The sequence below is a fragment of the Salminus brasiliensis genome, chromosome 6, assembly GCF_030463535.1.
Source record: "Salminus brasiliensis chromosome 6, fSalBra1.hap2, whole genome shotgun sequence".
In the NCBI taxonomy this organism is placed as follows: Eukaryota; Metazoa; Chordata; class Actinopteri; order Characiformes; family Bryconidae; genus Salminus; species Salminus brasiliensis.
The window spans coordinates 44,308,983-44,335,175 of NC_132883.1; the positions used below are offsets into that span (position 1 = coordinate 44,308,983).

Below are 26,193 nucleotides of genomic sequence, written 5' to 3' on the forward strand. Positions count from 1 at the left end.
GCTCGAAGAACCGATTGCCGCGATGCAGTTGTATGCAGTTATAATTGATTCAGATTAGTTTTGCAGAGCTTTTTTATTTTATTTTATTTTTTTAATTTTAATTATGAAAATGAATCCCGGTCACAAATTATTAAATTACAGCGCCGCTGTCTTGAAGGCTTTTCTAGAGTTGCTATCTCAGTGGAAACAGCTTGAGTCGGATGCTCCCGGCAGTGGAAGTTTCGCATACCAACGATTTGGGGAATAAAATTTGGTTTGAACGGAGCACAGAGGAACGGGACTGTGGTATTGTGCTGAGGCAGAATTTCAGCTGAATATTTCACACCCAGAAATCAGCCATGTTACCCATTCCAGTGCAGAGGGGGGAAGTAACTGTTCCAGAGGAACATTCTGTTCTTTTAGACTTAGGGCTTCTCAAATTTAGACCATGTGCTACAACCCAAGGTCAAGCAGTAAGAGAGTTTGGTCTGAGGTGTTTATGTGGAAGTAACTCCAAGCCAGAGTAAATATACATACTATACACACATGTCCAAAAGTTTGTGGACACCCCTTCTGAAGAATACATTCAACTATAAAATAGGAGTGCTGGGTTTGAGGTAACTGGATTTACATTTACGGCATTTAGCTGACGCTCTTATCTAGAGCAACTTACAAGGTTACTCGTATTACAGAAGTGGGTCAGTGTAGTGTTAGGAGTCTTGCCCAAGGACTTATTGGTGTAGCACAGCATAGTCACCCAGACCGGGAATCGAACCTCAGTCTCCCACATGGTGTGGTAGCTCAGTAGCAGGTAGTGGGGTTATCTGTTGTGCCACACCAACGATTTAAGGAGTGTTGGGTTGTGGGTAGGGTTTTTGGAGTGCCAGGTTGGGGGAATACTGGGTTTAAGAGGTGTTGGTTTAAGGACTGTTGGGTTTTGAGGAGTGTTGGGTTGGAGAACTGTTGGGTTGTGAGGAGTGTTGGGTTGGAGAACTGTTGGGTTGTGAGGAGTGTTGGGTTGGAGAACTGTTGGGTTTTGAGGAGTGTTGAGTTGGAGAACTGTTGGGTGTTGAGGAGTGTTGGGTTGGAGAACTGTTGGGATTTGAGAAGTGTTGGGTTGGAGAACTGTTGGGTGTTGAGGAGTGTTGGGTTGGAGAACTGTTGGGTGTTGAGGAGTGTTGGGTTTATATAATTAATTTGGAGTAAGTAACTAATAAGTAAGTAAGTAACTCTAAGCCAGAGTAAATATACACACTATACACACATGTCCAAATGTTTGTGGACACCCCTAATGAAGAATACATTCAACTATAGAATAGGACTCTCTGGAGCAGATAGTAAACATAGACCTACTGGCTCCATGCTGCCTAATAGCGCCAGGCGTGGGCTAGAGGGGTATAACGAAGCCCCCCAGCATTGAGCTGTGGAGCAGTGGAAGAACTAACCATGTTCTCCATCCAGTACTTTTGGAATGAGGTTGGGTGGTGATCATCATCCTCCAACATCCTGACCTCACTAACGCTCCTGTCAAGCAAATCCTCCCCCCCAAATCTAGTAGAAATCCTTTTTTTCCTTTTTTATTTACAGGTGTCCCAATACTTTCGTCCTTTTAGTGGAACCAATGTCTCTTGGTATAAGCACAGAAATAATAAGACTCCGGGCACATCCCCATCTGTCAAAAGAGTTCTATGTGCACTTTATTTACAATGGTTGAGTATGCATCAACATTACACCCCTTGGTCTACCATCTGCATATTGTTCTGTAGGCTTCTGGAGATGTGTGCAGAGCATTGGCAAGCTTGGCAATACTGTGGTGTTCTTTTCTCTTTTGAACTACAAAAGGCGCTAAAATAAACGCATTAAAAATGAATCGAGAAGAAGGAACGTAAGAATAAAGGGTAGAAATGAACAGAAGTTTTAAAAACAAAGTTTTCTAATGATAGTTTTCCCTTAAAAGCTCCTCTGATGTCACTCAGCACGTCCGTTTGCCGGATTTGACCCAAGAGTCCGCCCGTCTCGTGTTGTGTATGGGATGATGTCTGTGGTCCGGTGAGTTTGTGGGTGATTCGGTGACTGTTCCCTGTTTTTCTCTTTTCGGACTCTTTTTTTTTAGTGTGTAAAAAGGCATAAGGGTGAGTTCTGCAGTCGGCACACACGGCCACCGCGTCGACTACGCCACCTCCTTTAAAGCACTGTCGTTTAGCCGCTCCATGTAGTTCCGCAGTTCTTTGGAGTCGCCTAGCTCGACATCCTGACACACCCACTTTATGTCCTCGTTAGGCCCCACCCCCAGCGTCTCAGTGGCTGCGCAAAAGCTGTCCACGGGAATGGTGGTGAAGGTGGTGAACTTCACCCGTTTCCTCTTGCTAGTGGGCGAATCCCCTTTGCTGTCTTTTCCGGTGCAGACCGTGGTGCTTTCAGCTCCTCTGTGGACCTGACCTTGGACGTTCTTCTGCAAAGACCCTCCGTTCAGAAGGTGGCTGCCCTCCTCCAGCCCGCCTATGCTGGAGTCCATGATGGTGATTTGCTCGTCGGTCTGTGGAGACAGGCTCACGTGGCTTTCCAGAAGTTCCGCCTCGTTCCCGAGCCAGACCCAGTCGTGTGCGTGATGCATGCTCTCCTGACCCTCGATGGACAGCTCCTTGTGGCGATACTTGAGTGTGTAGGAGATGCAGTTGATGAGGAAGACCAGAATGGCCAAGCAGAAGACGCCTAGCAAGGCATACATCCCGATCTCCAGGTCTGTGAGTCCTCGGGGTGTTTGGATCAGGTCGTCGTCGAACACGTTGCGCCCTCTGGGAAGGTCCACTTGAGCCGGAAAATCGGAGAAGTCGATCGCCTGGCTCCCGTCGTCTGAGAGCTTATCTCCACCGGCTTTCCTGACGATGGCCGTTTTGGTCGTGGTGGTGATTCTCCTCATCACTCCATCCTCCGTGTCTGAGATGGAGCTTCCGTAGTAGTGGCCATCCATTCCGGTTCTGTCCGGCAAGTTTGGATTCTGCCGGCGGTCTGCTGGCCGGTTCTCCATCTCATCTCCGTAGTCCGTAGCGGAAGGTCTCGAGGAGCTCTCGCTGTGGCCGAACTTCACGCGAATGTTGCAGTTTCCGGCCGCCAGGACACTTCGCCGTTTGAACTTCTGGCACGCCTCGCAGACCGTCATCTCCACCCTCACCAGCAGACCCTGACCTTCCGACTCCGCCGAGATGACAGGCCAGCGTCCAGCAGAGTCCTGGCGAATGGAAACCACCTCCTCGTCCAGTGAGATCGCAGTGAGGACAAAGTGGTCCGAGTTGTACAGGTCCAGAGGGGCCATGGAGCCGTCGCTGAACTGCAGCCAAGCGCTGATTAGTGCCTCCTATGGAGCAAACACAGAACATGGAGAGCGTGAGAACCTAACATCTCCTAGAGTGGTGGAGTCCCAGGACCCACAATTCCTCAGGGAATAGCTGAGGCTAGGTAGGAACTGGAACCCTCAGATTCTTAGAATAGGACTCTAATGCTGCCTAATGCCAGGTGTGGGCTAGTAGAGGGGTATAAAGCCCCCCAGCATTGAGCTGTGAAGCAGTGGAAGAACTGTGTCCTCTGTATCCTTCTGACCTCACCAACGCTATTGTTGCTGAATGCAATCAAATCCTCCTTCCTTTAAAGCTCCTAACATGTAGCTAAATAGCTTATACTACCTTCCATTCATGATTAGCCGTGCTAGCTCTGTTCGTTGACTCGCTAGGGCAAAAGAATTTACCAGCAGAAGTAGCAGAATAGTCATAAGCAGACGTTACGGGGTGGTAGTGCATCGCAACTGCGCATCGCAGCGCTGCGCCGCGGCCCCCGTACACCAACCACAGCTCCTTAATGTTAGATTAATGTGAGGCTAAGCCCCCAGCGCCATCAGCTCGAACTCACTCTGGAGATCAGCCTGGCCTCTGCTGTGTTCGGCGAGCAGGAGGAGCGCGATTAAAAGATAAGGAGGGAATAAGGCGTTCCCATTATGTCTGCGGCCATGCAAATAGGGATTTGCCACATGCAAGCATCTTAAGATATCAACACTGCAGGACCGACGCACTACAAATCCCTCTACAGCCGGAGGGAGAGCCCCACAGCGCTCTAATCGCTGAGATAGAGAGAGAGGAGCTGTGGAGATGCAGCCTGAGGAAATCTCACTCTCCAATCGGAGATTTTCTCCGCTGGAGGTTTGTGCCGTCTCTTCAGCGACAAAGACCACTTGCTTTTTTAGAGGGTGACGCTGCAGACTAGGGGTGTTAAGATATACTCACAAGCCCACAAGTCAAATTGACTCACAATGCTGGCTTACTTGACTTGACAGGGACTTGAAATGACCCTAGTCTGCAGGCCTTCATGGTGTACATGAGCTTCCATTACTTATTAGCTGCATTAGCTCCGGTACCTTTAAAAACCTCATACACCAAACACGCCCTGGCTGAATGACTACATTTAGTGTGCGAGATGGTCGAATGATCAGATCTATTGTAGCGGCACAAGGGGGACAACGCAATATTCGGCAGATGGTGCTAATGTTGTGGCTGATCTGTGTATGAGAAACTAGCACATTGTTGATTAACTCCGATTGCAGGGGTCACCGTGTTTGGAAGAATTTGCAGGATGCGCTGGATGTTGTGGGAAGACTAGCCTCCAGTGGAATTAAAGCTGCTGGCTGGGTCACGTTCTAAGCTGAACGTGGGTGGGACCGTACCGACCATGGGGTCTCATCAGTGGGACAGTGTCAGAAACCACTAAACACTGCCTGATTTATTAGGCCCTATTAGGGACCCTGGGTGGTCCAGTGGGCTAAGGCCCTACTGTCAACCATGATTAGAGGGTTGCTGGTTCAAATCCCAGTCAAGCTAGTACCTGTTGGCAGCTGGGTCTCAGAGAGGTCTCAGCGGTTAGAGCTCCGGGCTATTGATGACAGGGTTGTTATCGGCAAGCCCTGAGCAAAATGACTACATCTGGCGTACGGGATGGTGTCCTCACGATCTTTTGCTGAATCTTTGCTTTAAACCCAGATTCAGAGTCACAACAAGACCCAAAGCACTGTCTGTCTTCTTTAAGTGTTGATTCGAGGGGCGAATCTGAATGACCATAAGGGAGGCGCTTCTGTAAGAGTTGCAGTCAAGCGTGTTAATGAACAGGTGCCAGAACGAATGAGCTGAATATTGGGCCCATATGGTCCCTTTTGAATCCTGCGGCGACTTTCGGACACGCTTTCGGCCTCCAGCTTCGAGGCAACCAATAAAAGGAACCGTCACGCTGGCTTTGAAAATGTGCAGTTAAAGACTACTACAAACTCCAGCGACCACACACACACACACACACACTCTCTTACTCACACTCAGCCGAAGACATCTGGAGTGAAAGGGAAAGGAGTAAAAGCCCTGAGCTGGTGCTAAATAGAGGCATGTTGTGTCGATTAAGGCCCTCAAATGGATGATAATTAGACTGCGTCCAGGTAGCGCTGCCTTCTATCTGCGCTCACACCCCCGAACCCTTAAATAGACCTTAATTAAGCATGACAGCAGTTACCATGGGCAACCATACTTACCTTACACCCAAGGGTATATATCACACTCGCGGAACAAATGGCAAACGGAGAGAAAATGCCGTCTAAATGGGCCGGCAAGGAAAGAAAGGATCAGCGCGAGGGTTTCTAAAAGGTGTCAGCTTTATAAATGGAACGCTGCGCCTTTCGCACAGATACACTGCCAGCGTGTGAAAGGGCTCGCGGGAAGGCGCACGCCGGGAGGTTTAAGCACTTTATAGTGTATCCAATTATAAAGTAATTGGCTTAATCTGAAATCAATGCTGAATTGAAAGTATTACGTACCTTAGTGACAAGTGAGCAGTTGGAACAGTGGCTCGTGCACTCGCACGATATGTAATAGGCCTGAGTGGGGGGGGGGGGCTGGCTGGCTGGGCTCCAGTGCTCCAGTGCTCCAGTTTCACTGGTATAATTAAGTGTGTTGTAAGTGTAGCGAGAGCAGTTTTTATATTTGTGACATAATGTGGAGCTTTTTATTTTATACATTGTGTCCAAATGTTCTGATGAAGGACTGGACAGTGGAACCTTATTCAATACTATGCTAAAGGTTCTATGCCCAAACACCTCGAAAAGGTTTTCCACCAATGAGAAGAACCCTTTAAACAGGCAAAAGAAAAACATTAAAGCACACCAATGGTTCTTTAAGTTGTCATAGTTCTATTTAGAACTATTGTTTTTACTAAATAGCCCTTATAGAACCCTTATAGAATCCTTGAAAACCCTAGAAGAACCTTTTAAAGCTAAATGCAGCAGTAAAAGCCACTCTAAATGCTGGATCTCGTTCAGTTTTTACATTTGTGACATAATATGGAGTATAATAATATGGAATAACATAATATAACATAATATGGAATTTTTTTTTACATTGTGTCCAAATGTCCTGATGAATGACTGGACAGTGGAACCTTATCTGATGCTATGTCCCTTGTTAAAGGTTCTATGCACAAACCACCAATGAGAAGAACCCTTTAAACAGGCAAAGGAAAAACATTAAAGCACCCAAAAGGTCATTTGAGGTGTCATAGTTCTATTTAGAACCCTTATAGAACCCTAAAAGAACCCTTTAAGAACCTTTTTAAGCTAAAAGCAGCAGTGAAAACCACTCTAAAGCCTGGATCTCGCCGGTATGCCACCAATGAGAAAATCCCTTTAAACAGGCAAAAGAAAAACATTAAAGCACACCAATGGTTCTTTGGGTTGTCATAGTTCTATAAAGAACCACTGTCTGTACTAAATAGCCCTTGAAGAACCCTAGAAGAACCCTTTAAGAACCTTTTAAAGCTAAACGCAGCAGTAAAAGCCACTCTAAAGCCTGGATCTTACCTGTATTCCACCCTTTAAACAGGCAAAAAAAAACATTAAAGCACTCAAATGGTTCTTTGGGTTGTCACAATTTTATAAAGAACCACAGTCTGTACTAAAGAACCCTTGAAGAACCCTTTGAGAAGCTAAAAGCAGCAGTGAAAGCCGCTGTGAAGCCTGGATCTCGCCGGTATTTTGGCCCATTTTTATAAACGACAGGATGCTAACTGTGGCTTTGCTGCTTGCCTGTGTTTATAGGGACTGGAGGGCAGCGGAGGCTGACCTGTTTGGGACTGTTGAGCACTTCCTGCGTGGTTGCCGTGGCGCTGATGGCTCGGTTGCTTCCCGTGCTGAGCTGCAGGCTGAGTGTGAGGCCACTGACCAGCTGCAGGCCGAGCTCAGTGATGCTCACTCGCTCGTCCAGCACCCGCACCGTCCTCTCCGCCAGGATAGAGTCCGACAGAGGAGACAGAACCTGGAGCAAACACAAACACATTTATCTTAATGATCTACTCAGTAAATCACTGATATCTGAATAAACACTAATAATAACACTCCTACAGAAAGTGGTGGAGGTTCTCCATCACTGTGTTCATCATTAGAACATCTCCAAAGTTCTCCTCATGGAGTCTAGTGTTATTTAGAGTTCTCCTCAGATCAACACCTGCTTTGATGGTAAATCAGGGCTTAATGATGGTAAATCATGAGCTGCTGCTGCTGCTGCTGCTGCTGATGGAGTTGAACACATCCTCCACGCTGTGCTGGCTGGACTGGGGGGCGTCCAGGAGAAACCTGGAGGAACCGAGCTCTGTTCTTCAGACTAGCTCACCAACAAGATCTCACTACCTCATAAGCTGGGTCTCCACAACATCAGACGGGTCTTGTGGGGAGGTCCCGGTATGCAGTACCGGTCAGTACCTACCTAGTAAGGTGCTCCAAGAAAGGCCAACTGGGGTCATGGGTGCCCAAGACTCATTGATACTCACTTACAGGACTTAAAGGATCTGCTGCTAATGTTAGTCTTGGCGTCAGAGACCACAGCAGGACACCTTCAGAGGTCTTGTGAGGTCCATGCCTCAGGTCAGTTGTGGCCGTACAAGGCGGACTTACTCATTATTATTAGGTGGTACTAATGTTATGGCTGATACATACACATACACACACACACACACACACACACACATACACACACAGTTTGCCCTCAAGGACTGTCTTCAATTATGGAAACACATTCCAAACCAGATGCTTTGAAGGCATCTACTGATTCATCTCAATAAGAAGCAAATCCACCAGACTGTGTCCTGCACACTCGCTCGTCCAGCTCTGTCCAGCTTCCGTACAGAATATCTTCACTCTCCAGACATACCTCAGACAGAGCAGAGCTGCAGCTGCTTCAGGCGAGAAATCAATCCAGGCTGAGTTTATCTAACTCTAACTGATTCACTTCACGGGTTCGGACACATAATCGACGCGCGGACATGAGCGGAAATGACCGCTCCGAATTACAGCCGGTCAGATAAAACCGGTGGTGAAGATTTCTGGAAAACATTTTGTAGGGTCCCGCAGACAAAGCTCTAGGGCATCCTTCTGTTTATAGAATGTTTCCCTCCTCTACATACTAAGCATACACTCAATGGACAAAAGTATTGGGACACATGCTCAATCATTGTTTCTTCTGAATTTCTAGGGTATTAAAAAGAGCTTATTTTGTGAGGATTTGATTGCATTCAGCCACAATAGCTTTAGTGAGGTCAGGGTGTGTGGGATGAATGACCACCACCCCATCTCAAACCTCCACAACTCAATGCTGGGGGGCTTTATATACACCCCTCTAGCCCACGTTTGGCATGGTTAGGCTTGGTGCCAATAGGGTAATGTTTACTATCTGCTCCAGAGAGTCCTATTCTTTTGGCAGTACTTCTCTACAGGGACTAGACAAGCTGTGTGTCAGCAGTGGGTGCTACTTAGCTGAATGCATTTATTAGAAGGGGTGTCCACAAACATTTGGACATATATGTACGTCTTATACTTGTGAGCTTGTGAGTGGTGCAACTGTCTAAGCGCAGGCTCTGTTATGGTGAGGCTGCAGGTTTAACCCCTAGTGATGCCACAGCCAACCGTCAGTGTCCAGGGGTCCCAGAGAGCATAACTGTCCTCTCTCACTCTCTCTCTCTCCAGGTGGGTTCTCAGCTTAGGGGTTTGCCTTCACCCTAGTGGTGGAAACTGGAAATTCAAGTCTATAGAGGCTCCACCCACCCATCACTCATCATTAATTATGTAAATTTCGTATGCTAAAATCATAGCCAATCAATACGTCGGCTTTCTGAATATTCAGAAGTGTAAACAGCACAGCAAACACACACCTGGATGCTGGTCATGCCAGTGTCCATCCCCTCCAGAAGGCGTCCGTCCAGCAGCCGTGCGATTCGAGGGTCCTCCACCTTCAGGAAGTCCCAAACCAGCCCAGTGATGTCCACCTGCCAATCAGAGCCAAGCAGGTACATGAGCTGACCCCGAGCGTCTCCAGATTCGGCCACGAAGTGCGTGAGCACCCGCACAATGGTCCGCTGGTACTGCAGGGTGCAACTCCGCCCCCTCCGCTCTTCATCGTCATCATCCTCGCTGTCTCGAGCCGACCTGAGAAGCAGAAGGAATGTAGTCGAGTTTACAGAGATGAGATTGGTGACAGTCTAAATGCTAAGCGTTTGTTAGCGATATTAGCTTAGCATCTCCTGTTGTAAGCTAAAACTGCACCAACCTTATAAAGACAAAAGTATTGGGACACCTGCTCATTCATTGTTTCTTCTGGAATCAAAGCTATTAAAAAGAGCTGATCCTGCTTCTGTTGGAGAAACTGTCTCTACTGTCCAGGGAATGAAAATCTACTAGATTTAGGAGGAACATTGCTGTGAGGATTTGATTGCATTCAGCGACAAGAGCGTTAGTGAGGTCGGGATGTTGGAGGATGATCCCCACCCCACCTCATCATCCCCAACCCATCCCTCACCTTATCCCGAAAACGTATTTAATGGAGCTCCACCACCACCATCATTCTAGAGAACACAGTTCTTCCACTGCTCCACAGCTTCTCAATGCTGGGGGGCTTCATACCCCTTTTCTAGCCCACGCATGGAATTTTTGGGCATGTTGCCAATAGGTTCATGTTCCATGGGAGTCTTAATTTATTGGCAGTACTTCTTCTCTACAGGGACTAGACAAGCTGTATGTGTGTGTGCATTTGCACATCTGTGTCAGCAATAGGTGCAACTTAAAAGGGGTGTCCACAAACATATGGACATACTGTCATATTTTAATATTCATTAATTTATTAATTTATTCGTCTCTTTATTCTCCATTCCTACAGTAACTGTGCCTTCATTTGCACACGCGTTATGTATACAAACATACAAACACACACACACACACACACACACACACACACATAGATAAACCACCCAGGGAAATGAAGGTTTTACCAGGTTAAAAAATCCTCAATCCTCAGCAGGCCGGCCTGTATTAGCTTTGATGAGACTCCGATGACATCCGATGAAAGAAGGGCAATTAAGCTAATAATTTAGCATTAGCGCGCTAAAGGCTAAAGCCAGCTCAGATCACGAGCAGAAAACAGGGCCGCGTGCACCGGAGGGCACCGCCTCCGTCAGCATTCCTCCATGCAGCAGAAGCACGGACTGAAAGCATGTTCTCCCAAAATAACATCAGACGACTTCGGCTTCCATCCACTCCTCCTTCCTCAGCCGACGCTTCCGGACTGGGCTTCCCGGTCCTGGTCCCGGGGACGCAGTGCTCTGCTCATTTCGGTGCTTTTATTATTGCCCTGCTTCAGGAGCCCAGGAGCTAATGATGGGGTGTGTTGTGGCGGGGACTGGGGCGGGGGTGTTCCAGCGGCACAAACACAAACGATGAGCAGAGATCGAGACGGACTGACCGGAATGAGGCGAGATGGAGAAAAGTTTGTGGACGCCCCTTCTAAGAAACAATGCATCCAGCTACTTTTGCAAAAATCCAGCAAATTGCACCCATTGCTGATACCCACACAGACACACACAGCTTGTCTAGTCCCTGTAGAGAAGTAATGCCAATAGAATAGGACTCTCTGGTGCAGATACATGGATAAACATGGATCTATTGGAACCATGCCCAAAAAGCTGCGTAACTCGAGTCATATTTGTGTAAAATCTTATAGCATTACTACACAGACTCACAGGCCCACGGGCTTCTTTTTCCTTCCTGTACCGGATCTGTATCTCTCAGCTTGTCCAGAAATGCAAAAGAAATAAAAACACAGGTTCTTTAGTGGTGGCTTAAAGCAGGAATTACACTTCCTGACTGTAGGGGGCGCCCAAGAGCAAGAGATGCCATTTCTCTCATAAAATCAACTTTATAATAAGCTTATGTATTAAAAGGCACCTTACTGACTGAGTCCCGTATGTGTAAAGCAGCCTGCTGAGTGTCCTGTGAGTGAAAGTGCTCTGTTGGAGATGGTAATAATAATTACAAGCTCATTAATTACGGCCTTTATTTGGGTCTGCTGAGGGGGTGTATTACACTGCAGGGAAGTACAGGGAGAGTTGATGTCCAGCTTAGGCCCATTTTTTATCCCAGTGAATCCCTGGCACGGATTGGCGTCCAGAGGACTGGGATTGGCCCTGTGGCACTCAGGCAGAAAGCTAAGCGCTAGCTAAGCGTGTTCTACAGCGTCTGGGAGAAAGGGGGGTGGGGGGCGTCGGGGCAGGAGAGACACTTCTGTTTCCTGTCCTGGCATCACACCAGGCGAGATAAGGCCGCTGGTGCCTCTGAACGCTGAGCAGCAGGCGAAGCGCAGCGCTGCACCGAACACAATGCCGGGCTTTCTGAGTCAGGAATTATTGTTAGCCGACACTGAGATTTGTGTCAGAGGGCCAGAGAAGAAAACCAGCAGAAGAAAACGCCTCTGAAGAAAAACACGCAGCGGGGGGAAAACTTTAGATTTGACGTGAAAGAGATAACGCGCCTCTGGGAGTCGTTCCACAATCCAGTTCAGTCACAAATGGTTTCGCGGCCTGTCATTTACACATAAGCCGGCCCTTAAGGGAGCGGGGCTCGGTCTTAAAAGCGAAAAGTTGCTGCTGTGCGAAAAAAAAGAGAGTAAAAAGCCCATAAAATCACTAGAAAGACAACTGTCTACTGTATGTGAGTGAATCGCAAATCAGCCTGGAATACCAGCACAAACTTTGGATAAAACAGGACAGGAAGTAAGTAGGACAGTTTGGAGAGAGAGAAAAGAGGACGCGAGGAATTCAGACACAGACGGGACAATTTTCCCTACGACTTTATTAAGCGCTCCTGTCATGGAAACCACATTTCCTCTCTTTATTGGAATAAAGGAAAATAAGCATTGTTAAAGTTTCAGCCCGTACGGTACATCAGCACTGTCATATCAACGCTTTATTTTTATTAATAATAACATGTTAAATGATCATTTATTAATCATTTAATTGCAGAGATTTGGCAGCAATACTGTAAAAGCTAAGCTCTCAAATCAGCCTGTCTTACAGTCAGAATTCTTGTGATGTCACATCGTTATTGATCCTATATAAGTTTAGCCCCACCCACTTAGCCTACAGCAGTTTAGCCTCTCTTATTCATCCTATATAAGTTTAGCCCCACCCATTCAGTTTATATAAGTTTAGCCCCACCCACTTAGCCTATAGCACTGTAGCCCCACCCATTCAGCCTACAGCAGTTTAGTCCCACTCATTCAACCTGTAGTTAGGATCGTTAGGCTAATGCTAACATGCTAGGCTGCTTCTCTATTCGTGATGCGCTTGCTTCGGCTCTTCAGAATAATTGGACTGATATTGTAGCAGAAGTGTTTATGGGAAATAACACTGCCATCCCCCTTTCTGACCTCTTTTACCATCCACAGAGTACAGTAGGTGTGTGTGTGTGTGTGTGTGTGTGTGTGTGTGTGTGTGTGTTTAATTAATCCACTCCACACACACACAGTTCCAACCAGCTCTACTGGGGTTTGAAGCAATCACAAATCTAATCAGTTCTTAATCAATTGCGCCAGTCTGAACAGAGAAAAGCCTCACAATCTCCCAGCAATCGCGCCACTCGTTTACCCTCTCTCGCGCTCAGCGCTGGGAATTTTCCACATTTGGCTGCAGTCTGGAGGCAGTTTAATGCCTGTGTCATGCCGGTTACAGGCTTGGAGTGTGTTTCTCTCTCAGGAACCGCGCTGGCATTTAGCCGCCTGCTCGGCTCTGATGTGCTGAAGGTCAAATATGGACAGAATAAACAGGAGTGGTGTTTGGAAATGCTTCATTCAGTGGCTCTGCACTTCATTACACATGCAAACCACATAACAACAGCGCCCGTACAGCGCAGCTATTAACTGCTGAAGCTTGGAGGACATGTTTACAGTTAGTGATAACAGATGCACCACAAATTTTATATGAATTACGCCTGACTCATAGTTTTCTCTCAATTCATACCAACAGAGACGGCAGAAGGGCAATGGGCAAGAGTATCTATAAGTATGCATGGGTGGGGACTGGATGGGTATGAATGGTGTGTATATAGATAAGCATTGGTGGGTATGAAAGGTGTGGACAGGTGTAGAAAAGTACTCAAGGTATGGATGGGAAAAGATGGGTGGTATGCATGGGTATGAACTGTATGGGTATGAACTGTATGGGTATAGATAAGTATTGATGGGTATGGACTGTATGGGTATTGATAAGTATTGATGGGTATGGACTGTATGGGTATTGATAAGTATTGATGGGTATGAACTGTATGGGTATGAACTGTATGGGTATAGATAAGTATTGATGGGTATGGACTGTATGGGTATTGATAAGTATTGATGGGTATGGACTGTATGGGTATTGATAAGTATTGATGGGTATGGACTGTATGGGTATTGATAAGTATTGATGGGTATGAACTGTATGGGTATGAACTGTATGGGTATAGATAAGTATTGATGGGTATGGACTGTATGGGTATTGATAAGTATTGATGGGTATGGACTGTATGGGTATTGATATGTATTGATGGGTATGAACTGTATGGGTATGAACTGTATGGGTATAGATAAGTATTGATGGGTATGGACTGTATGGGTATTGATAAGTATTGATGGGTATGGACTGTATGGGTATTGATAAGTATTGATGGGTATGGACTGTATGGGTATTGATAAGTATTGATGGGTATGGACTGTATGGGTATTGATAAGTATTGATGGGTATGAACTGTATGGGTATGAACTGTATGGGTATAGATAAGTATTGATGGGTATGGACTGTATGGGTATTGATAAGTATTGATGGGTATGGACTGTATGGGTATTGATAAGTATTGATGGGTATGAACTGTATGGGTATGAACTGTATGGGTATAGATAAGTATTGATGGGTATGGACTGTATGGGTATTGATAAGTATTGATGGGTATGGACTGTATGGGTATTGATAAGTATTGATGGGTATGGACTGTATGGGTATTGATAAGTATTGATGGGTATGAACTGTATGGGTATGAACTGTATGGGTATAGATAAGTATTGATGGGTATGGACTGTATGGGTATTGATAAGTATTGATGGGTATAGACTGTATGGGTATTGATAAGTATTGATGGGTATGGACTGTATGGGTATTGATAAGTATTGATGGGTATGGACTGTATGGGTATTGATAAGTATTGATGGGTATGGACTGTATGGGTATAGACTGTATGGGTATAGATAAGTATTGATGTGTATGGACTGTATGGGTATTGATAAGTATTGATGGGTATGAACTGTATGGGTATGAACTGTATGGGTATAGATAAGTATTGATGTGTATGGACTGTATGGGTATGAACTGTATGGGTATAGATAAGTATTGATGGGTATGGACTGTATGGGTATTGATAAGTATTGATGGGTATGGACTGTATGGGTATTGATAAGTATTGATGGGTATGAACTGTATGGGTATAGATAAGTATTGATGGGTATGGACTGTTTGGGTATAGATAAGTATTGATGGGTATGGACTGTTTGGGTATAGATAAGTATTAATGGGTATGGACTGTTTGGGTATAGATAAGTATTGATGGGTATGGACTGTATGGGTATAGACTGTATGGGTATAGATAAGTATTGATGAGTATGGATTGTATGGCTAAAGATGGTATGGATGATACAGGTATAGATGGGGAAAGATAGGTTTGGATATGGATGGTATGAGTGTATGTAATGGATGGATATAGAAACGTTCTGATGGAATGAATAGGTATTAATGAGTAAATGTATGGACGAGAAAGGATAGATGTGGGTATGCATGGGTAATATGGGTAAAAGTATATAAGTATTAATGGGTATGGACTACATGGACACAGATAAGTACTGATTGTATTGATTGCAATCAAATCCTCACAGTAATGCTCTAAAATCTGGACAGTAGAGACAGTTACTCCCCCAAAAGGAGGATAAACCCCTTTTTAATTGCCTTGATTTCAGAAGAAACAATGAATGAGCGTGTCCCAATACTTTTGTCCATGTAGTGTATTCAGTACATTCACAGTTAGAGGAGCTTTTGCAGCTGATGTTGTCTTAAAACGCTGTGTGAGCTAAAGCAACACATGCTGCTGATAAAGCTAATCTTAGCGGCACTAGGTGCGAGGGACCCAACCCAGGCTAATTAGCTGTGATCTGCTGATGACGGCAAATAATAGTAGTCAGAAAGTGGTGGGCAAAGTGGAATCCGTGCTGAGTTGTAGACACAGCCTGGACTCAAACAGCCTGCCAAAACAAAATTAATTACTTCCTTTGTTAGCGAGCAGCGTGCGCTGTCAGAAACTGCGGAAAAATGAAGCTCCGTTCGTTATGTGGGCAGTGAAAAAGGGCTTTCACCGAACTGTCACTGTTAAACTTCACACCACAAACACATTATAACAGGTGTCTCCCAGCGACGATAGCTTTACACCCACATGAGAGGGAGGTGAGCGAGAGCAAAACACGGGTTCGGTGGATGCAGAGCCGAGTCAAGCAGCATCAGCAGATGTGTTACAAAAGGTGTTGCTGAGGAATGAAAGAACTGTCACTTACAACTCATCAACGTCACTGCACACAAAACTAGGCTACACTAAATGGGCAAAAGTTTTGGGACGCGCTCATTCATGATTTCGCCCGAAATCAAGGCACTGAAAAAGAGTTTATCCTGATTTTGTTGGAGTAACTGTCGCTGTCAAGATTTTCGAGCATTGCTGTGAGGATTTTATTGCATTCAGCGATAAAAAAGCAGGAGTGAGGCCTGGATGTTGCACGATCCCCACCATCATCCCAGAGAACACGGTTCCACTGCTCCACAGCTCAGCGCCCTCTAGGCAGCATGGTGCCAATAGGTTCATCTGGTCTATCTGCTTCAGAGAGTCCTATTCTATCGGCAATACTCCTCTACAGGGGCTAGACAAGCTTAGCCCCACCCATTTAGTTTATGGTCCCACCCATTCGGCAATGAGCACTTTAGCCCCATTTATTTGGTCATAAGCGGTTAAGCCCCTCCCATTCAGCTCAGAGCGGTTAAGCCCCACTCATTTAGCCCATGACAGTTTAGCCCCGCCCATTCATCTTACAGCAGTTTAGCCCAATCCACTTAACCCATAGCAGTTTCGACCTACAGCAATTGAGCCCACCCTTTCAGACCACCCAGTCGACATACAGCAGATTAGCTCCTCCCATTTAGTCGGTAGCAGTGTAATCCCACCTATTCTATCGGCAATTATCTCTACAGGGACTAGACAAGCTGTGTATGTGCCTTAATATACACAGTGCAATAACTGCAACTTAAAGTGGCTGAATGCATTCATTACAAGGGGCGTCCACAAACATTTGGACACATTGTGTACATACACTCTTAGGAAAAAAAAAAGTTGTGGCACCCCAAGAGATTTGAGCTCTCAGATAACCTTTACCAAGGTCTCACATCTTAATTAGCTCGTTAGGGCTTTGGCTTGTTCACAGTCATCGTTAGGAAAGGTCAGGTGATGCAAATTAATTTCAAAGCTTTATAAAAAAAAAAAAACTTTGGACTCCTCAAATCTCGTCCCAACAATCAGCAGCCATGGCCTGGCTCCTCTAAGCAGCTGCCGAGCTGAACTCTGAATCAACGCCCAGGGAGCCGTTCCCTCAGTTTGAACGTAATTAAGGTAATTAATTAACGTAATTAAGAAATGGCAATTAACAGGAGGGGTCAAGAATGTGCACAAAAATACAGGCAAGATGACCGCAGAGTACGGACAGGAGTGTCCATCCATATCCGTATTTAACGTTCCCCACTTCTGAGGAGGAACTCCGAGGATCGCCGCTGGTTCGAATCCCAGGTCATGCTGCCTGCCATCAGCAGCCGGAGCCTGAGAGAGCACAGTAAGCCTTGCTCTCTCCGGGTGGGCAGATGGCTCTTCCTCTCTCCCCACATCACTCCAGCGTCGGCAACGATCCATCAGAGCTGGGAATAGGAGCTCAGTTGGTCGGTTGGCTCCCCGGGTGGTTCCCCCGAGAGCGGTGGTTGGCTGGATGCCCGGTGATCTTGCATAAGCGGCAGCTGGAAAAGAGGCGGTGGCTGGTTGCACCAGTCATGTGTCAGTCCTCCACCTTCCGGGGTTGGGAGCATTACTTGGGATGGGGAGAGTACTAACGAGGGGGTTGGGTAATTAAAGATAAAATTTTAGATAATTATTATTTTATAAAACGTATTTCGGAAAAGACGTCCGGTGGACTGATGAAGCTGAAAAGAACCACAACGCAGGACGTAACCTTTGGCGATAGCTGTTTCTTAGCAAACTCTGAGTAAACTTTACGTATGTATCCATGCTAACATTTACAATCCTTTTATCCGATAAAAAAAGGCTACAATACAAAATAAAAGTCCCGTATTGTTGCTAGCTACAGACGAACTACTGCTTAAGGCTACTTTAACTAGGCTAACTAAGTGGCTGTTTTCTAGTTAATGCTAACGCTTCAGCTTTGAGGCTCGAATGGACGCTCTACAGGACGTATCACCTCGTCATGGCTTGACTGATTTAGTTATCAGATTATTTCACAAGGTTTCATTTCTGATCGGCGCATGTCGCAAGGCTCAAAATGCTAACATGCTAGCATACAGCTCGTGTTCCTCCGCTGTAGAGCATCTACCCAAAAAACATCAACAAATTTGGTCTGAAGGTGTTGCCACAGCAATAAGCGCTATTGCCACCAGACGGGCTACATGAGAGCAGACGTCGGGTTCGCTTTCGCAGGACCTGAACGTGATTGCATCAGGCGGCCATCTTGTTAGCACCACGCTAGTGTGTGAGATTGAGGCTGTCAGGGACACTATCGTCAAACTCCTCATTAGAGACCGGTCAATCCACCAGGACGGCCAGCCGCCCACCGCTCGGAGGCAGGCTGAGACTGGTTTTACAGGCCGGAAGTTAATAAAACTGACACGGCTCTGAGGGGTCAGACAATTCCAGCTGTTTCTAATCAGCCCTCATTCCGGCGTTCTCATTAGAGCGCCGCTCTGATATTCCATTACCTCCCAACGCTGTGGGAGAATACGTGCGGTTGTGTACCCAGCAGGAAGTGTTTTTTTAAGACTGAAGATTGGAGAGATTGGGGAAGCAAATAAAGACTCCTATGTGTCAGCAGTGTGATCTCATTAGGAGGTAATTGCCTTAAGCAGCACGTCGACGAATAAGCGAAGTAATGAGCAATTACACAACAGTGTTTCACTCAGCGCTCAAATAACCGACTCCGCTCTGCCACGTTTCTCTAATCTGTGTTGACGTGGCTTCAGCTGTGATGGATTACATGATGCTATAGAGTCCATGTACAGTAAGCTAACACATTCACACATTCACTGATCCATTAAAGCTAATTCATCTTAGCCCCGCCCATTTGGTTTATGGCCCCACCCAATTGGCAATGGGATTATGGGTTATCCCTGTCCATTCAGCCTACTGCAGTAAGCCTCGTTTATTTGTTCATAAGCGGTTAAGCCCCTCCCATTCAGCTCAGAGCGGTTAAGCCCCACACATTTAGCCCATGACAGTTTAGCCCCGCCCATTCTCTTTACAGCAGTTTAGCCCCATCCACTTAACCTATAGCAGTTTCGACCTACAGCAATTGCGCCCACCCTTGCAGTCCACCCAGTCGACATACAGCAGATTAGCTCCTCCCATTTAGTCGGTAGCAGTGTAACCCCACAAGCTGTGTATGTGCCTTAATATAAGTGCAACTTAAAGTGGCTGAATGCATTCATTACAAGGGGCGTCCACAAACATTTGGACACATTGTGTACATACACTCTTAGAAAAAAAAGTAGGCTGGAACTGATTTTTTTTTTATTCATCGTAGCCCCGCCCATTCAGCCTACAGGAGTTTAGCCCACCTATTCAGCCTACAGGAGTTTAGTCCACCTATTCAGTCTACAGCAGTTTAGCCCCACCCATTCAGCCTACAGCAGTTAGCCCCGCCCATTCAACCTACAGCAGTTTAGCCCCACCCATTCAGCCTACAGCAGTTTAGCCCCACCCATTCAGCCGACAGCAGTTTAGCTACACGTATTTAGCCTACAGGAAAAAGCTTTCCTAAGTGCTGATGAGGCTTATTCGAAGGCCTGCAGACCTCTCCCTGTCTGCCATGAGTGCACCTGTAGAAGAACCTCAGCAGAAAGGAGCTCGACATGAAGCCTGCCATGTCTCTGTCCACTCTAGTGGCTCAGACACGCGTTATCCTCCAGCCTCCCTCAGCTACTCTTTATTCTGCCCCTCCGAGTTTCACTCAGACTGCAGGAATTTGGCTTTGCAATCCAGCTACAACATTTCCTCTCTCTCTCTCGCTCTCTCGCTCACACACACTCCAGACCATGGGGAGAAATAACTATAGGTTTCTAGTTTAAAAAATACTGACTGTTCTTTCTTTAACCCTATCAGACATTACAGCCCACTGCTGCTTCTCACTTCCTTAACTGAGAGACCTATTTCTCCCCTCTGTATAGAAATGAGGATGTTTATGGGCTAATATCTCCTATTCTAGTGTATAGGAGTGTTTATTAAGGTGTTTATGGACTAATATCTCCTATTCTAGTGTATAGGAGTGTTTATTTAGGTGTTTATGGGCTAATATCTCCTATTCTAGTGTATAGGAGTGTTTATTGAGGTGTGTATGGACTAATGTCTCATATTCTAATGTATAGGAGTGTTTATTGAGGTGATTATGGACTAATATCTCCTATTCTAGTGTATAAGAGTGTTTATTTAGGTGTTTATGGGCTAATATCTCCTATTCTAGTGTATAGGAGTGTTTATTGAGGTGATTATGGACTAATGTCTCATATTCTAATGTATAGGAGTGTTTATTGAGGTGTGTATGGACTAATATCTCCTATTCTAGTGTATATGAGTGTTAATTGAGGTGTGTATGGACTAATATCTCCTATTCTAGTGTATAGGAGTGTTTATTGAGGGTGTTTATGGACTAATATTTCCTATTCTAGTGTATATGAGTGTTTATTGAGGTGTTTATGGGCTGATGTCTCCTATTCTAGTGTATATGAGTGTTTATTGAGGGTGTTTATGGGCTGATGTCTCCTATTCTAGTGTATAGGAGTGTTTGTGTTTGTTGTCAGTGTTGGATTAGCATTAGCTCACCTCTGCATGTTTGGCGTGGCGGGGATCCTCCAACCCTTTATCTGACTGAGCTCTGTGTCGGACAGCTCGATGTGGAGTGGCAGGCGGGGCAGCCACACCTTCAGCTCCAGCTGTGTCTGAACGCTGCTGAAGGTAAAGTTCACCATCATCTTCAGGCGGCCCTTCATCTCCTTCCCATTCACGTACACGTAATCACACCGGTCTGAGACCTGAGGGGCAGGGAGGGGGATGAGCATATTATATACACTGAGCTGCCAGTTTATTAGCCCCACCCACACTGAACCAACAACTGTTGACCATTTATAAAAGCCATAACATTAGTACCGATACTAATAGTACAGTTAAAAGAAAATAAACATCTACAGCGGCTCCGGTCCAGGGTGGATATATTAGAGTGATCAGTCAATTATTGAAGGTGATGAAGGTGACGAAGGTGTGGCAGCAGAAAAAATGGACAAGCATACGAATCTAAGGTAAGGTCTTGTGGACCTCTGAAATGGTCAGATTTTTGGTGGCGGCACAAACCAGGACCTACTCAATATTAGGTAGGTGGTATTAATGGATTGGCTGACTGGAGTGGGTGCGTGTTGTAGGTGTACAGTTGAGTGATTCTCATAACACGTGTGTGGGTAATATCAGTTAGGGACAATATGTGATATATATTTAATTTATTATTTAATTTTCATTTTTAGAGACTCAGTATTTAATTGTTTATATTCACACATACATATATATATATATATATATATATATATATATATATATATATATATATATATATATAAAAACAATTAAATATTGACTGTCTAAAAATGTACATTTATATATATATATTATTTACTATAAAAAAATTATATATATATATATATATATATATATATATATATATATATATATATATATATATATTCCCTAATTGATGTAAATTATCTATGGACTTTTCTTTAGTTAAAAAAAGAGACTTTATTCTCTTGTTCTCGTGCATTTATTTATTTACTGATTTATTTATCTATGAATGGTATTATTTATTTATTTATGTATTTATTTTTAAGTGATTTTATTTCTTTCACTTCCATGTCCCTTGCCCTGTTCTCTAATCGAATTTCCAACCCTTTAAAATATCAACTCATAAAAAATATCTCAGGCAACCTTTGGCACATTTGGCTTTCAGACAGCTGTGAGAATCAATATCTCCTGAACACAGAAATCTGGTCATTGGTCAAGAACTTCCAGCTGGTCCGTCTCAGTGGAGGTAAATTAACACACATCTGTAGAACATCAGCGCTGAACAGGCTGTGTTACGGCCCTCTGCGCCGCAGTGTGTTCTACAGGTCTGACGTACTGGAGGCCTGAGTTTAGATGGGGAGGCCTGACCTACAGCAGGTCACCACCCCACTGTCTCTCTCTCTCTCTCTCTCTCTCTCTCTTTCCCCAGACTTTTCTTTGTCTTTGAACACACACATGAAAGCCTCGCTGGAGCCGATGCATGTTCACCTCTACAAACACCCCGACAAAAGGACAGGAATGGAGGCTGCGCCAAGATCATGAAAAGCATGTGTGTGTGTGTGTGTGTGTGTGTGTGTGGAAAATCCTCAATCGACTGTATTCACATACAGCTCCACCTCCCTAATCTCCACACCTACCTCTCTAATGAGTGCACTTCTGTGTTGGTGCACTATTGGGACACAGCCTACATGAATGCAGAGCATTAATTGGGGGGCGGAGATGTCTAGTTTTGAATTTGGGCCATATTACACTATATGTCCAAATGTTTGTGGACACCACTTCTAATGAATGCATCCCATTGCTGCTGACACAGACATACAAATGCGCACACACACAGCTTGTCTAGTCCCTGTAGAGACGTCTTGCCAATAGAATAGGACTCTCTGGAGCAGATACAGTAAACACGAACCTATTGGCTCTATACTGCCTAATGCCAGGCGTGGGCTAGTAGAGGGGTATGAAGCTATGAAGCCCCCCGCAATGAGCTATGGACAGGGGAAAAGCTGTGTTCTCTAGAATGATGGATGGTGGTGCTCCATCCAGTGATGGGTGATGATGCATTCAAATCATCACAGCAGTGCTCCCCCAATGTGTGTGTGTGTGTGTGTGTGTGTGTGTGTGTGTGTGTATGTGTGTCGAATATCTCCTTCAAGCTCAAGGCTAACCGACACATCACAAACTGTCTGCTGGAGAGGAATGTAAGCCTAATGATAGGCAAACACATACACACACACACACACACACACACACACACACACACACACAGAGCCAGACAGAAGGCCCGTTTCCTCTGCTTTGTGCAGGGTTAACAGGCTGGACCCCAAACCCATCTGCTCCACAAATGCTGCTTCCTCTCCTGCCTCAGTGTTTCCCTCTGAATTACATAACACTGCTGAAATGACAGTAGGAGCGAGTGGGCCCAGCCCACTGTGATCTGCGCAGGGCAGGTGTGACTGTCATTAGAGTTTGGAGGAACCCCCACACTCATACATACACTCAATATGTCCAAAGGTATACAGACTCCCATCCTGTTAATTAGCGAGCCAGAACTGTTCCCAATGTTCACGTCTGAACCTCTAAAAGCTCCCTCACAGGAAGTTATTACTCCAGATGGTCATGAATACACGGCCTGAAGCCGGAGACACTGTTCTACTCGAGTTCTCAGAAGAGTTTGGCCTTAAAGCCAAGTCATGGTGGAGGGATACACGCTGAAGGCCGCTGTACGGCAAAATAGTCCCTAAAGAAAACGTGTATTGTTCAGATTCTCGACTATTTCCCCATCGTTCCATTCAAAACTCTGATCACTGATGGGTTTGGACAGTCCATAAAAGTGGCTATCCTCGTGTTGTAGTCATGGCGACGTTTGATTCCATGACCATGGTAGAGTTGTAAGAAATTTCAGATCACAGTGGCACGTAATCTCCACAGTGCACTGAGTCTGGGCTGGGGGGATAAAGCAATAGCCTGTGGGGTTCTCTGGGGTGATGGTGGAGCTCCATCCAACACATTTGAGATGAGTTGGAGAGGCAGAGCCCATCTTTCAGGATCAGTATCTCATTGATGTTCTCACGAGGCAGGATGCAGTCAAATCCTCCTCACAGCTATGTTCCAACATCTAGTGTAAAAGTAAAAGTTGATACTGCAGGATAGTGGGGGTAGACCACTGGCTAATACCTTTGATTTTAGAAGATATGTTGGAGGAGCAGGTGTCCACATACTTTTGGACAGATCTCCATCTCACTCTCTAGATCTCTCTCTTTCTCTCACTCTCCACCATGAAGTGGGGGGTTGTTCAAGGTGGTGTTGAAGGTGGTGATGATTGCTGAAGGTGGTGTAGGTGGTGGTGTATCAGTGATTGCTGGCTCTGCACTCACAGTGGGAGCTAGAGGAGCTGAGTGAGGAGCCTCATTTAACTGCAGTCTAACGGTCTAACAGCTCACCGACACAGAGCAGAGCAGAGCAGAGCGGAGTGGAGCAGAGTGGAGCGGAGTGGAGCAGAGTGGAGCAGAGTGGAGAGCTGATGGAGTGTTTATAGCCTTTAGCCTCTCTACAGCACTTCACAGCTCTTACTGCTGACACACAGACGAGAGAGAGAGAGAGAGAGAGAGAGAGAGGGCCGAGGGCTTAAGTGTGTAACATGTGCATACACATATGTAACTCTCTTCTATTCTCTGATCTTCTCCTCTTCTGTTCTCCAATCTTCTCTTCTATTCTCTGATCTTCTCCTCTTCTATTCTCCAATCTTCTCTTCTATTCTCTGATCTCCTCTTCTGTTCTCCAATCTTCTCTTCTGTTCTCCAATCTTCTCTCTCGTTCTCTGATCTTCTGTTCTCTGATCTTCTGTTCTCTGATCTTCTCCTCTTCTGTTATTTGATCTTCACCTCTTTTCTCTGATCTTCTCCTCTTCTGTTCTCTGATCTTCTCCTCTTCTGTTCTCTGATCTTCTCCTCCTCTGCTCTCTGATCTTCTCCTCTTCGGTTCTCTGATCTTCTCCTTTATTCTCTGATCTTCTCCTCTTCTGTTCTCTGATCTTCTCCTTTATTCTCTGATCTTCTCCTCTTCGGTTCTCTGATCTTCTCCTTTATTCTCTGATCTTCTCCTCTTCGGTTCTCTGATCTTCTCCTCTTCTGTTCTCTGATCTTCTCCTTTTCTGTTCCCTGATCTTCTCCTCTTCTGTTCTCTGATTTTCTATTCTGTTCTCTGATCTTCTCCTTTATTCTCTGATCTTCTCCTCTTCTGTTCTCTGATCTTCTCCTCTTCTGTTCCCTGATTTTCTATTCTGTTCTCTGATCTTCTCCTCTTCTGTTCTCTGATCTTCTCCTCTTCGGTTCTCTGATTTTCTATTCTGTTCTCTGATCTTCTCCTCTTCTGTTCTCTGATCTTCTCCTTTATTCTCTGATCTTCTGCTCTTCTGTTCTCTGATCTTCTCCTCTTCTGTTCTCTGATTTTCTATTCTGTTCTTTGATCTTCTCCTCTTCTGTTCTCTGATCTTCTCCTTTATTCTCTGATCTTCTCCTCTTCTGTTATCTGATCTTCTCCTCTTCTGTTCTCTGATTTTCTATTCTGTTCTCTGATCTTCTCCTCTTCTGTTCTCTGATTTTCTATTCTGTTCTCTGATCTTCTCCTTTATTTTCTGATCTTCTCCTCTTCTGTTCTCTGATCTTCTCCTCTTCTGTTTTTCTGATCTTCTCCTTTATTCTCTGATCTTCTGCTCTTCTGTTCTCTGACCTTCTTTTCTTCTGTTCTCTGATCTTCTCCTCTTCTGTTCTCTGATTTTCTATTCTGTTCTCTGATCTTCTCCTCTTCTGTTCTCTGATTTTCTATTCTGTTCTCTGATCTTCTCCTTTATTTTCTGATCTTCTCCTCTTCTGTTCTCTGATCTTCTCCTCTTCTGTTTTTCTGATCTTCTCCTTTATTCTCTGATCTTCTGCTCTTCTGTTCTCTGACCTTCTTTTCTTCTGTTCTCTGATCTTCTCCTCTTCTGTTCTCTGATATTTTCTTCTCTTCTTTTTTCCTCTTTTCTGTTAAGTTCTTTTCTCTGCTCTTCTTCCAGCTCCTCCCGTCTCTTCTAATGTCTCCTCTCCTCTTTCTGTGGCTGTTGCCAGGTATTAAATCTCTCTCTAATCATTAATACAAGTGCAACCGTGGAGGCAGAGCAATCTCTCTCTCTCTCTCTCTCTCTCTCTCTCTCTCTCTCTCTCACACACACACACACACACACACACACACATTCTCGTAGATGTCATTATTAATCACTGCTGTTAGTCGGGGGGAAAATGCAATCCTCCTCTCTGCAACTCCACACGTCCACATTAAGTCTTGAAAATGAACTACCTGTCAGACAGAGCTAATCAAACGCCCATCTGAGAAACAGATGACTAGAGAGAGTTTTTCAGCGGAAGCTTTTTGGAACCCTAATCGGCCCGTCAAAAGTTTATGAGCGCATAGCCTTTTCAAAATGTTCTCAGAGCCAGTGATCAACGTACTCTCTGTGGGCCTGTAATAACTGCACATACTAAAGCCTAATCAGCTTTAAGCAGAGGAAAGCCACATCACTCATCTACAGCACCGAACACTGAACTCCGAGAGACACCTTCACTTAGTTCCGTTCCGGCTAAATACAGGGTCTTCATTTCTCAGGAGATTAGATTCCACCTGGG

The 26,193-nt window shown here is 45.3% G+C and overlaps 1 protein-coding gene across 1 annotated transcript in view; it reads right to left on the reverse strand.

Annotated features, from left to right (window-relative positions):
* Positions 1 to 1,680: 1,680 nt before the first annotated feature.
* Positions 1,681 to 26,193, reverse strand: part of LOC140557020 (transmembrane protein 132C-like) — a 31,717-nt gene continuing 7,204 nt past the window's right edge. The window contains exons 2-5 of the mRNA XM_072681148.1: positions 20,528 to 20,736; positions 9,202 to 9,475; positions 7,122 to 7,313; positions 1,681 to 3,334 (exon numbers count right to left, since the gene is read on the reverse strand). Of these exons, the coding sequence (XP_072537249.1) occupies positions 2,150 to 3,334; positions 7,122 to 7,313; positions 9,202 to 9,475; positions 20,528 to 20,694 (1,818 nt within the window). The 5' untranslated portion in view covers positions 20,695 to 20,736 and the 3' untranslated portion in view covers positions 1,681 to 2,149. The remainder of the gene's footprint in view (positions 3,335 to 7,121; positions 7,314 to 9,201; positions 9,476 to 20,527; positions 20,737 to 26,193) is intronic.